Genomic DNA, 13,247 nt, shown 5'->3' on the forward strand with positions numbered 1-13,247 from the left:
TGCTCCTGGCGCTGCTCAGGGGCTCTCTGGGAATGGCAGCTCCAGCTGCAGGCTCAGGCCCAGCCCTGGGGCTCCTCCTGTGCAGGCTGAGCACAGCAATGGGGTGTCCCAGCTCCCTGTGCCCCGGGAGCTCTGGGCACGCCGGGCTGGGAGGCTGGCAATGAGCCGGCTCTCCTCCAGCAGGGCCATGGACAGGACCCTCGCTGTGCCCTCGGGATGCCATCCCAGCTGTGAGCTGCCTTCCAGGGGACACTGGGGCCGGGAGTGTCCTTGGCCAGCAGTGGGGCTGAGACTCTGAGAAAGGCTGAGCCACTTTGCTCTGCTGTGGGTCCCTCTGCTCTCAGCTGTGCCAGGCTGATTTTCAGGGGAACACAGTGACTGCCCTCGATCTCAGGAGGGGCAGCTGGGGACAGATGGAGCGACAGAGCAGCTCCCCTCACCCTTCTCTGAGTTACAGCCAATGCTCTTGCCTTGCACAGCTCTCTCTGCTCTCCCTGGGCACAGCAGGAAACCCTCTCAAAGTGCCTTTGGCCGTCACCGTTCCTTAGCCCTGGCACAGGAGATGCTGCCCAGCTCCTCTGCCTCAGGAGCACTTTGGGCTGATGGAGTCCAGCCCCAGGACCGGCCCCTGTCCCCATTCCCATGTCCCCGCTGAAGCAGAGCAGAGCTGACTCCTCGCTGTCCATGGGCACAGCCCCTGCTCGTCACAGCAACGGGGCCAGATCCCAGCAGAGCTCCAGGCACGGGGCTGAGGGAAGGGCTCTGAGAAAAGGAAAACTGGGGGGCAGGGCCAGGAGAAAGGGCTTGGACATTGCTCAGCAAAGTCTCCCCTGACTCCTCACTGTCTCGTCCTTCAACAGCACTCCATGGCCAGAGGCTCAAAATGTGCAACAGCAGCTCCATCAGCCCCTTCCTCCTGCTGGCATTGGCAGACACGCGGCAGCTGCAGCTCCTGCACTTCTGCCTCTTCCTGGGCATCTCCCTGGCTGCCCTCCTGGGCAGCGGCCTCATCATCAGCGCCGGAGCCTGCGGCCAGCACCTGCACAGCCCCATGTTCTTCTTCCTGCTCAGCCTGGCCCTCACCGACCTGGGCTCCATCTGCACCACTGTCCCCAAGGCCATGCACAATTCCCTCTGGGGCACCAGCCACATCTCCTACTCAGCATGTGCTGCTCACGTGTTTTTCTTTCTGTTCTTCCTCTCAGCAGAGGATTTCCTCCTCACCATCATGTGCTACGAGCGCTACGTGTCCATCTGCAAAGCCCTGCACTACGGGACCCTCCTGGGCAGCAGAGCTTGTGCCCACATGGCAGCAGCTGCCTGGGCCAGTGCCTTTCTCTACGCTCTCCTGCACACGGCCAATACATTTTCCCTGCCCCTGGGCCAGGGCAATGCCCTGGACCAGTTCTTCTGTGAAATCCCACACATCCTCAAGCTCTCCTGCTCCAAATCCCACCTCAGGGAACTTGGGCTCATCGCTGTCAGTGGCTGTTTGCTCTTTGGCTGTTTTGTGTTCATTGTTTTCTCCTATGTGCAGATCTTCAGGGCTGTGCTGAGGATCCCCTCTGAGCAGGGCCGGCACAAAGCCTTTTCCACGTGCCTCCCTCACCTGGCCGTGCTCTCTCTGTTCCTCAGCACTGTTATGTTTGCCCACCTGAAGCCCCCCTCCATCTCCTCCCATCCCTGGATGTGGCACTGTCAGTTCTGTACTCGGTGGTGCCTCCAGCCCTGAACCCCCTCATCTACAGCCTGAGGAACCAGGAGCTCAGGGATGCCCTGAGGAAAGTGAGGACTGGATACTTTTCACAAGTTAAAATCTTTCTATTTCCTTCTGCCATGCGAGGAAAATTATGACTAGGATGCTTCTCAGAAGCAATAAACTCTCTCTTTTCTGCTCCAGAACCTTCAGAATTTAACTCTTTACAATCTTGGCCTCTTTTTCCTCTTTGTCCATATTTTCATTGGTGCTTTTTCTTATTCTTTTTCTGGTGTTATTCTGCTTCTTATAAAGTACTGTAGTACTACTCCTTGCATTTCTGCATGAACATCTACCTTTCTTTTGAAACACAAAGACTTTCAGGAGGCTTCTTCCCTGTGCATTTGAATCAAAACAAGGGGCTGTCCTGACCTTTGTGTCCAAGGTTTGTTCCTCAGCCCTTCTCTGGCTCTGCAGGGGCAGTGCCTGTGGGCAGAGCTGGAGGGAAGAGACTCCCAGCACAGCAGCACGGCCAGGGACAATGGCCCAGCCTCTTCCCACCTCTGCTCTTCCCAGCTCCACACTCCCTTTCCCAGCCCTTCTGAGGGTGCAAGGCCGGAGTGCTCGGGCAGCTCGGTCACTGTCCTGCTGCGTGTCCGTGCTGTGAGCACAGGCAGGGACAGGCCACGGGCACTGCTGGGACACAGCCGGGCTCCAGCACAGCAGCTCCATCAGCAAAGGGCATCTCCTGGGGGCAGGGCAGGAAGGCTTCGCTCTCCTCCAGAGCTGCTGTCAGGAATGTGCCCCAGGAATGCCCTGGCAAAGCAAACCCCAGTGCCCAGGGGCAGGGGGGAGTGTGCAGGGGGGGCAGGCAGCAGTGTCCTGGCACTGCCAGAGCTCCTGGGATGGACCTGAGGGAGCAGCAGAGCAGGACCTGGGCTGTGCCTTTGTTCCGGGCACAGCCTGGGAAGGTGCCCAGGGCAAGTGTCCCACACCAGCCCCTGCCACCAGCAATCCCAGCACTGGCCTCTGCCCTCCCCTGCAGGAGGTTGTTTGTCCCTGCACGGAGGGACACCAAGTGACCAGGCCAGCAGTCCGTGTTTGCTGTGTCCTGAGGAGCCTTCAGCAGTGCATCCAGTGGGTGTGGGGAGATGAACCCGAGTGAGCACAAACACCATCAGCAGCACTCGGGGCTGGCACAATTCCAGGGGCACAAACTGTGCCCTGAGGCCACTTCACTGCCAGAGTAATGTCCTCTGGGAAAGCACCTGAATTCTTTGCTGTGCTGAGAACTGCATGGAGAGAAATGTCCAGGGCAGGGAGGCTCCAGGGAAAGTGCTCAGTACAGCCAAGGGCTGCACAGAGAGACACCGGAGTGGTGGGTCTGTGGGGAGAAATCACAGCTGCCTCCCTTGGGAATCGCCCCCAGGACCTGGACAGGCCTGTGCTGTGTTCTGGGCACTGACCTGGAACCGAGGGATGTGGAAAAGGCCTCTGGTGTCAGGGACGTTGGGAAGGCTGGGCAGGCACTGGCATTTGTCCCTCAGGGATTCCATGAGGGTCCTGCCAAGATGAGCTCTGCTCCTCCTTGGAGCCCTTCATGGGCACAGAGGGCTGAGAGACCTTTCCAGGACAGGCTCAGGCCAAGGAGCCCTTGAGTCTCTCAGCCCCCCGTCGGTGCCTGCTGGAATTCAATCCCCCTCCCCATCCCGCAGCAGCCCCGCATTTCCCTCCTCCAGCCTTGCTCTCCAGCACAGCCACGGGGGCTCTTCGGGCTCTCGGCTTTTCCTGCAGCCACCGAGGCCAGCTGAGCTCTGCCTTCCCCACACTCAGCCCTGCCCAGCGCAGGCAATGCCCAGAAATTCCCTGTGTGTCCCTGGCCTCGCTGTCAGCCCCGGCAGCGGCAGATGACAGAATGTAACCCCTGTAACAGCTTGTTTGCCAACACCAACCTCTGCAGAAAATCCAGTGCCATGGGGAGCTTCAGTCAACAATTTGACAAAAATCTGGGAACACGTGTGGGAAGGAAATAGCACCCAGGGCACCTGGACAGGGATGGAAGGAGAATATTCCTTACCATGGACACATCAGAACAATACTGCTGAGAATTGTAACATCTCCAAAGCGGATCTGGAAATTACCTCAGGAAATATTGATCAGCTGACAGATTGCACTGATACCCCCTGGGGCTGTCAAATTCCAGCAGTATGGAATGGCCCTCAGACAGGACACTGGGAATGTTTTCAGCCAGTTCAGGGGTGTCTGGGCTGGGCAGGGAGCCCAGGCCTCCCACAGGACCCCTTAGAGGTGGGTATAAAATATCCAGATTTAACAAGGTCAAGGCCAAAGGATGCCAGGACCAAGGAAAAGTGGGATTGCCCTGGGACAGACACTTGAGCTGTTTGGAATGCTGAGGTCCAGCGGCTCCTGGCTGTGGCCCAGGCTCTGAGGCTGGGCTGTGTTTGTAGAAATGATTCTGCCTTTCTCAGGGACACCTGGGCTGAGCCAACAAACAAGGAGCCTTGGAGAGGCACAGAGTGTCAGCAGGACACGGTCAGATCCTTAGGAGCCCCAGGATGGGTGGGAAGGGATGGAATTTGGAGCACACGTTTGCCCCTGGGAGAATCAGGAGCACCACGGACACTGGGGGTATGAACGTTCCGTCCCTCGTGCAAGGAGTCACCACCGGGAACCCGACTGTGGGGAAAGGTTAAAGGGGATGGAACTGGGAAACATCCCAGTGCGGGAACTCCAGCGGGATGGATTTTAGAATCCATCTCTGCTCCGCAAAGATCTGCCTTTAGGAACAGACCAGCCACACACCATTGGGCTCTGCCAATGGAAACTTCAGTGAATGCAGCTCCTTTGGGGTTTGCTGAAATAAAGGAACAATTGCCAGCCCCAGCTAAAATGACCTTCCAGAGCAGATTGGCTTTAGCCCCATTGCTGCTACATGGACAGGGAGTGTGTGGATTCTTGAACTGAAACAGCAACACTTGTTGTGTGCACATTCCAAATGTGATGCTGGATTGGATGATCAGGTAGAGAGGATAAAATCGGCTGCTGCATCCAGCAGGGAATTAAGGGGAGGGTTAGACTGTAACTGTTTGGATAAAATATTTAGAGGACTTGGATTTTCCCTGACTGATGGTTGGCCTCACTTTTGCAAAGTCTAACTGGGATCACAGCACTACTTGTGCTTATGACACTTGCTTTGAGCTGTGTAAAGAACATGGTTGTGAAAGCAGCTGAGGAACTCGTGGGATGTGAGTAAAGGAGCAGAGTGAGGCTTCTGAAGGCTTGAAGGGAAGAGAAGCTTCACAGCCCTCCAAGGGGGGGAGATTTGCCAGATGAAAAACCGTTTGCACCTGGTGGGTTCATACAATGCTTCTTCTCCAAAAGCCACTGGCCATGGACCCGCCCAAGGCTGATTCTGTGGGCAGCAACCAGCCCAGGTGTGCCAACTTTCACCAGTTCACCGGGCAGTCAGGGCTGGCTTTGGGGTCAGCGACCACCAGGGACCCCCAAAGAGACCCCCAGGGCAGAAGAAGGGATGTGCAAAGGGGTGGGGGAAATCTGCAATGATTTTGGGGCAATGATGATCGTGTGTGTGTTTCTGGTGGGACAATCTGGGAATGTGTCTGTGAAGCACAGTCTGCAAACAGGAACATTCCTGAACTCGGCACCCACGGCTTTGGGAGGGGCTCTCCCCTCGTGCATCCGGCCCAATAAAGAATGCTGCTGCTTCGTGCTGCGCTGGTGCTGAGGAGGTTTTGTTTCACTGAAGTTTTGGGAACACCTCTGTGCCTGTGTCACAGACCCCCAGAGCAGCTGTGATGTCAGGAAGGGGCTGTGTGACATCACAGAGTTGGCTGCGACATCACAGGGTGGCTGTATGACATCATAGAGTCTACTGTGACATCATGGAGCACCTTTGTGACATCACAGAGTGGTTCTGTGGCATCACAGATTGGGCTATGACATCACAGGGCAGAGGTCAGATATCATCTAGCAGACTGACATCACAGAGCACTTGTGACATCAGAAAGCAGGTTGTGACATCACAGGGTGCTGGTGTGACATCACAGAGTGGTCGTGTGACATCCCAGAACAGGCTGTGACATCACAGGGTGGCTGTATGACATCATAGAGTCAGCTGTGACATCACAGAGCAGCTGTGTGATATCACAGAGAGGACTGTGACATCACAGGTGGTGTGACATCACAGAGTGGCTATGACATCACAGGGTTGCTATGTGACATCATAGAGTGAGCGGTGACATCGCAGATAAGGCGGTGATATCACTGGGCAGAGGTCTGACATCATAGAGGAGACTATGAAATCACTGAGTGGTTGAGAATGTCCAACACCAAAGCTTCGAGCCAACAGCAGCTCCTGGAGGGGATTCTGCCCCCTCTGCCTGTCCTGGGAGCCCAAGGGCAACGCCCCGGGCACAACAGCCCAGAGTGCTGGAGCACAGTGTCCCTGCGCCAGGCCGTGTTCCCTGGCTGTCCCCTGTCCCTCGGCTGTCCCCTGTCCCTCGGCTCTCTGGGGCCGGGGGTGGCAGCAGCCCTGGGGGAGAACAACCCTGAGCCCCGGCTGGGCCAGTTCCCCCAGTTCCACCCGGGGTGGGGCCCAGGTCACTCCCAGCATGGGCCCTGGGGCTCCCAGTCACCCCCAGTATGATCCCAGTCACTTTCAGTTACACTCAGTATGATCCCAGTCACTCCCAGGATGATCCCACTATGATCCCACCATGGTCCCAGGTGTTCCCATTCACCCGTCTGTGCCCCCCAGATTTCTTCTGCAGCCCCCCCGTCAGAGTGGGGGGTGGGGGCCGAGTGCTGGTGCCCCCCTGCCTGCAGCAGATCCAGCGGTGAGGGGAGTTCAGGGGTCCCTCAGCATTTGGGGTCCCCTGGGATTTGGGGTGAACCCCCCGGGCCCCCCAGGATCTCCCTGAACACGCTGACGCTGCCCGTGCGCAGCGAGAAGGTTCATACCCGGCACGGGGTCCCCAGCTCTGTCACCGGCATCGCCCAGGTACCCCAAAACCTCCCGGGAATCCCCAACACCCCCCCGGGGAACCCCAACCTCTCCTGGGACCCCGAAAATATCCCCGGGACCCTCCAAAAACTCCCCAGGACCGCAAAGCCCCATACAGACCCCCCAAAACCCTCTCAGGACACCAAAATTCCCACAGGACCTCCCAACACCCCCCGGACCCTCTTGAGAAAGTTTATACCTGGCACGGGGTCCCCATCTCCATCACCGGCAGGGACCCCAAAACAGCCTTGGGACACCCAAATATTCCCCTTGTGATCGCCCAAACCCCCACTTTGAGACCCCTGAAAACTCCCCTCGGGAACCCCAAAAAACACCGGGACGCCAAAAAACCCCCGGGACCCACAAAACCCCCCCAGGAGCCCCTCGCGAATGTTCAGACCCAGCACGGGGTCCCCATCGCCATCATCGGCACCACCCAGGTACCCCCAAACCCTGCCGGGACCCACAAACCCTCCCGGGACCCCCAAACCCTGCCGGGACCCCCAAACCCTGCCGGGACCCACAAACCCTCCCGGGACCCCCAAAACCTGCCGGGACCCCCAAACCCTCCCAGGAGCCTCAAACCCTCCCGGGATCCCCAAACCCTGCCGGGACCCCCAAACCCCCCCGGGGCTCCGCTGCCGGAATCAACGGGAGTGGTGTTGCCCTTTTAACGGGAGTTACAGTGGGCACCGACTTTACCGGGGCATCTTAAAGCGCCGATGGTAGAGCGAACCCCAACATTTCACCCGGGGGGCACTCTCCCGTTTGCTGCACTCGGGGGAGCCCCGAACGGCGACGGCTCCTGGGCTGAGCCCCGCACTCAGCCGGGGCTGGGGAGGGAACGGGGAGGGCTGGGACGGGCTTTGGGGTGCTGGGCTTAACTGGGGGACCCCACTGGAAGCCCTTTGCCGCTGTCCCACCTGCCCGGATCCCCCCTCTCGCACCCCTTTGCCGCTGTTGCCCCAAAGCTCCGCTGCCCCAGCTCGCTCTGGGGTGACCCAGCCCTTTCCCATCGTGGCCCGGCCCGGCCCCGCTGCCCCGAGAGCTCCCGGGCCGCGGCCGCAGGCACGGAGGAAGGGCAGGAGGAGGAGGAGGCGGGCCAGAGGAGGAGGAAGAGGAGGCACGGGGGGAAGAAGGAGGAGCCGGAGCAGGCGGAGGAGGCTCCACGTGCGGGCAGCGCTCTCTGGATCCGCAGCCGCTCGGGCCGGGAGCATCGCCCGCCCCGCATCCCGCAGGTGCCCGGGGAGGGGGAGCTCGGCCCAAACATGCCGGGCGGTGTTTTTGGAGGGGGGAGGGATATTTGGAGCTCGCAGGGAATCGATTTGGGGCTCGCTGTTTCATGCTGTCTGTCGGGGCGGGCGGCGCGATGTTTGGAGCTTGCGGGGCTCCAAAGGCGAGCCGCAGATGCCCCGGCGGGGGCGGATATCGGGGGGTCCCGGGAGGTGTTTTTGGGGGTGGCGGTGGCGGCAGAGGCCCGGCGGGGGCGGGGGGATGCGGGTCCCCCCGCGGTGGGGGTTGGGCTTCCCGGGCCGGGCCCTCCGAGCTCTGCCGGGGCCCCGTGGGGACGGCGCGGGGCCGGCGGGGGCGGGGGGACACCGGTTTTGGGGAGCCCCGGGAGAGCCGCGGCTTCCCTAAGCGGGACCCCGGAGAGAGGAGAGCCCCAGAAGGCCAAAGCGGGGAGCCCGAGAGGGGGGACCCCTGGGATTGGCGGGACCCCGGCGGGGGGGTCTGGGGGCTGCAGGGGCGGCACGGCCGGGAAAGGGGCTCGGGGGTCCCGGGGCCGGGAAAGGGGCTCGGGGGTGCCGGGGCTGGAAAGGGGCTCGGGGGTGCCGGGGCTGGAAAGGGGCTCGGGGGTGCCGGGGCTGGGAAAGGGGCTCGGGGGTCCCGGGGCTGGAAAGGGGCTCAGGGGTCCCGGGGCTGGGAAAGGGGCTCGGGGGTCCCGGGGCTGGGAAAGGGGCTCGGGGGTGCCGGGGCTGGAAAGGGGCTCGGGGGTCCCGGGGCTGGGAAATGGCTGCTCCCAGTATGAGCGCAGTTCCCTCCCCGAGTGGTTTCAGTTTCCTCATCAGTCCCAGTATGAGCCCAGTCAGGCCCAGTATGATCCTGGTCACTTCCCCTCACTCCCTGCAGAATCCCTGTTACTCCCAGTATGAACCCAGTCACTCCCAGTCACTCCCCATTATGATGCAATTTGCCCCCAGCACAGTCTCAGTTGCTCCCAGTTCTTCCCACTTTTGTCCAGTGTGTTCCCAGTTCTCGCAGTTGCCCCAGGATAGTCCCAGTCACTCCCAGTATGATGCCAGTCTCTCCCAGCAGGGCCCCAGTCACTCACAATTGCTCCCAGTTGCCCCCAGCATGGTCCCAGTTTTCCCCAGCACATTCCCAGTCACACCCAGTGTGGTCCCAGTCACCACCCGCATGGTCTCAGGCACTCCCAGTATATCCCAGTTGCCCTGAATATTCTTGTGGTCATTCCCAGGCACTCCCAGTTACCTCAGCATGGATCAGTTGCCCCCAGATTTATCCCAGTCACTGCCAGTACATCCCAGTTGTCACCAGCATGCATCCTATCATTCCCAGTTCCTCCCAGTGCATCCCCAGTAGGCTCTCAGCATGGGCCTGGTCGCTCCCAGTAACCCCCATTGACACCCACTATAATCCCAGGATGATCCCAGTCACCCCCAGTATGATGCCAGTGGCCCCCACTGTGATCCCAGTTGCTCCCTGTCAATGCCAGCATGAGCCCAGTAGCCTCCATTATGATCCTCGTGACTCCCTGTCTCTCCCAGTATATCCCAGTCACCCCCAGCATGCTCCCACTCCTTCCCAATTCTTCCCAGCTGCTTTCAGCACGATTCCAGTTGCTCACAGCCACTCCCAGTCAATCCCAGTATGATTCCAGTCACCCTCAGTATGATGCCAGTCTCACCCAGCATGGACCCACTGTGATACCGGTATGATCCCAGTTGCCCCCAGCATAGTTCCAGTTGTTCCCAGTTCCTCCCAGTATGATCCCAGTTGCCCCTTGAATAGTCCCAGATATGCCCAGTTGCCCCCAGCATAGATCCAGTTGCTCCCAGGTGCATCCAGCGTGGTCTCATTTCCCCCCAGCATGATCCCAGCTGTTCCCAGTGTGGTTCCAGTCACCCCCAGTATGGTTACAGACACTCCCAGTATATCCCAGTTGCCCTCAGCATGCTTGTAGTCATACCCAGGCACTCCCAGTTGCTCCAGTAAGGTTCCAGTTACCGCAGAATGATCCCAGTCTTTCCCAGTTACTTCCAGGGTCTTCCAGCATGATCCCAGTTTCTTGCAGTTGCCCAAAGTGTGGTCCCAGTTGCTCCCAGTATGATGCCAGTTGTGGTCTCAGTCCCCTCAGCGTGGTTCCAGTACCTTCCAGTTGATCCCAGTTACTCCCAATGTGTCCACATTTTCCTCCCAGCATGGGCCCAGCAGCTCCCAGTAACCCCCAGTCAGGTTCCATTCACACCCACTGTAATCCCAGTGGCTCCCAGCATGATCCCAGTAGGACCCGTAGTCACTGCCAGTATGGTTCCAGTCACTTCCAGTATGGTCCCAGTGTCCCCAAATGTGATCCCAGCTGCTCCCTCTCAATGCCAGTATGATCCCAGTTGCACCCAATCACCCCCAGTATGATCCCAGTCACTCCAGGTACTCCCAGTATTATTCCAGTCATGCCCAGAGTGCCTCCCTGTCACTCCCAGTGTGGGCCCAGTTGCTCCCAGTATGAATCCAGTCACTCCAAGTTCCTCCAAATACGATCCCATTTGCTCCCAGCATGGTCTCTGTTGCTCCCAGTCACCTCCAGTATGGTTCCAGTCATGTCCAGCACCTTTCCAGTCCCTTGCAGTCTGATTCCAGTATGATCACAGTCCCTCTCAGATACTCCCAGTATCATCCCAGTCAGTTCCAGTAGGATCCCAGTATGACCCCAGCATGGGCACAGCTGCTCCCATTATCTTCCAGTGTGGTTCCAGTTGAACCCAGTTGCCCCCAGTTCAGACCCAGTCACTCCCCACATGAGGTTGAGCGCTCCCTGAATTCACAGCCCCCCACCCGTGGGATCATCGCCCCCCATCCCGCAGGTGCCCGGGGAGGGGGAGCTCGGCCCAGATATCCTGGGGGGTTCCCTGGGTTGGGTTTTTTGGGGGGATGTTTGGAGAATGAAGAACTCCAAAGCTGAGCAGAAAATGCCCCTTGTGAGGACATTGGGGGTCCCCAGGAGGTGTTTCTGGGGGTCCCGGTGGCGGTGCCAGCAGAGCCCTGGCAGCGGGCAGGGGGATGTGGGGTACGCCCCGTGGTGGGGGTTGGGTCTGCCCGGGTCAGGCACGGCCACCTCCAGCCCGGAGCCAGGGGGCTGCGGGACCCCTTGGGAGAGCCGGAGGGGGAACCTCGGGAGCCCCAGAGTGGGACGAGCAGAGAGGGGCAGTACCGGGAGCAGGGGAGCCCCGGCAGTCTGGAGGAGCGAACCCCTGTGACCCCCAGGGCCCCAAAGTGGGGAGCCCAGAGAGGGGGGAGCGCCGCCATTCGCGGGACCCTCAACAGCCTGGAGAGGGGCAGGGGGGACTCCTTGGACCCCCTGCACCCCGAAGCAGAGAATAAGGGGAGAAGGGACCTGGGGACCCCATAACCCCCAGCGTCCCTAAGTGGGGAGACCAAAGGGGGGAGCTTTTGGATTCCTGGACTCCCAGCAGCCTGGGGAGGGGGGAGACCAAGGAGAGAGGAGGACTCCCAATGAAAGAGGGACCCCAGCAGCTGGGACAGAGGGGACCCCCAAAGACAAAGGGGAGAGACCAGAGAGAGGGAACTCCTGAGAGGCTTTTTCAGAGCAGATTTTTATGGACACACAGTGCCCAGTGACTTCTAGAGATGGACTTGGGCAGAGGGACCTTAAACTCAATGTGCTCATCCCTTGTTTTCCCCAAACCAGGATTTCCCATTCCCAGCCCTTGGCCAGATGAAGGAGGAGGCTGTGAGGAAGAGGAAAATGCCCCGGGAGCCCCAGGCAGGTGAGGAGGAAGTCAGTGCCCCTTTCCCCTCTCTCCTGCTCCATCTCCCAGCCCAGCATCGCCCCCGGCTGCAGGACAACCCCGCTGCCGACGCCGTCCTGCCGGGGACGGACTGGGGGGATCTCCTTGCCCTTCCCTGTGGCACGGAGGCAAATCCCATCCTCTCCTTGTCCTTCCTCCCCAGACAAGGAGCTGAGCACGGAGCCCAGGGAGGACAAATCCCCGCGGCAGAACCTGGTGGAAGAGGCCGTTTTGAGCGGCTCCACGGCGCTGGAATCCAATGGGGAGGAAAAGCCCCGGAGATTCTGCAGGAGGAGGGGCTGCAAACGCAGCCCAGGGTGCTCTGAGGAGGAAAGACCCACCCTGTGCCGGGAAGGCGGCCAGAGATGCAGCCAGAGGTCAGAGCTGGTGGTTCATGAGCAGCTTCACAATGGGGAGAAGCTCCACACGTGTGGGGAATGTGGGAAGAGCTTCAGCCAGAGCTCCCACCTGATCCGCCACCAGATGATCCACACAGGGGAGAGGCCCTACGAGTGTGGGGAATGTGGGAAGAGGTTTCACACCAGCTCCCATCTCCTCCGGCACCAGCGGATTCACACGGATGAGAGGCCCTTCCGCTGCCCCGAATGCAGGGAGGGCTTCAAACGAAACTCCCACCTCATCACCCACCGGCGCATCCACACCGGGGAGAGGCCCTACGAGTGTCTCCAGTGTGGGAAGGGGTTTCAGACCAGCTCCACTCTCCTCCAGCACCAGCGGATTCACACGGATGAGAGGCCCTTCCGCTGCCCCGACTGCAGGGAGGGCTTCAAACGAAACTCCCACCTCATCATGCACCAGCGCATCCACACCGGGGAGAGGCCCTACGAGTGTCCCCAGTGCGGGAAGAGCTTCTCACAGAGCTCTACCTTGGCCAAACACCAACGGAGGCACCGCTAAGGGAAGCCCTGCGAGTGCCCCGACTGTGGCAAGAGCTTTGTCCTCTGCTCCAACTCCATCTCCCATCAGAGGAGCCACGTTTGGCAGAGCCCTGGTGACCCACATTCCCTGTGATCCAGGTTGGGAAGAGCCCTGGCTGGTGCTCTCCACCTTCTCCTGGATCCCCGTAGGCACCTGGGTGAACGCAGGGGCAGGAACATCCATCGGGACTCAGATCAACATTGGAGATTCAATGGGAAGAGCTGATTTTTTACCTTTACACCCTAAATTTTTCATCTACTCTGTACAATTGTTTCTTCTGGTGGTATCAAGCAACCCTGGATGATCTTGGAGATCTTCTGCAGCCTAAGTAATTTCTGTGTTAATCCCATTGAAACAGTAAAAATTGGCATAAAAATAAATTAAACAAAGAGGTCTAAAGCGGTGCCATTTTACCAGAATTTGGGGGTGAATTTGGGGTTCAGGGGAATATTCGGGATGTCGGGTGGAGTCGCGGGAGACAAGCACTCAAGGCATGATGTTCAGCAAGTCTCGATTT

At 59.5% G+C, this 13,247-nt stretch overlaps 1 protein-coding gene across 1 annotated transcript; it reads left to right on the forward strand.

Annotated features, from left to right (window-relative positions):
• Positions 1-883: 883 nt before the first annotated feature.
• On the forward strand, positions 884-1,732 carry LOC309583731 (olfactory receptor 14J1-like; the record flags this gene model as incomplete). The annotated part of the gene is made up of 1 exon (XM_082299512.1): positions 884-1,732. One exon carries the CDS (start codon positions 884-886, stop codon positions 1,730-1,732), a length of 849 nt encoding a protein of 282 aa, XP_082155638.1.
• Positions 1,733-13,247: the final 11,515 nt, after the last annotated feature.

The sequence above is a fragment of the Coloeus monedula genome, assembly GCF_965178545.1.
Source record: "Coloeus monedula genome assembly, chromosome: 32".
Taxonomy (NCBI): Eukaryota; Metazoa; Chordata; class Aves; order Passeriformes; family Corvidae; genus Coloeus; species Coloeus monedula.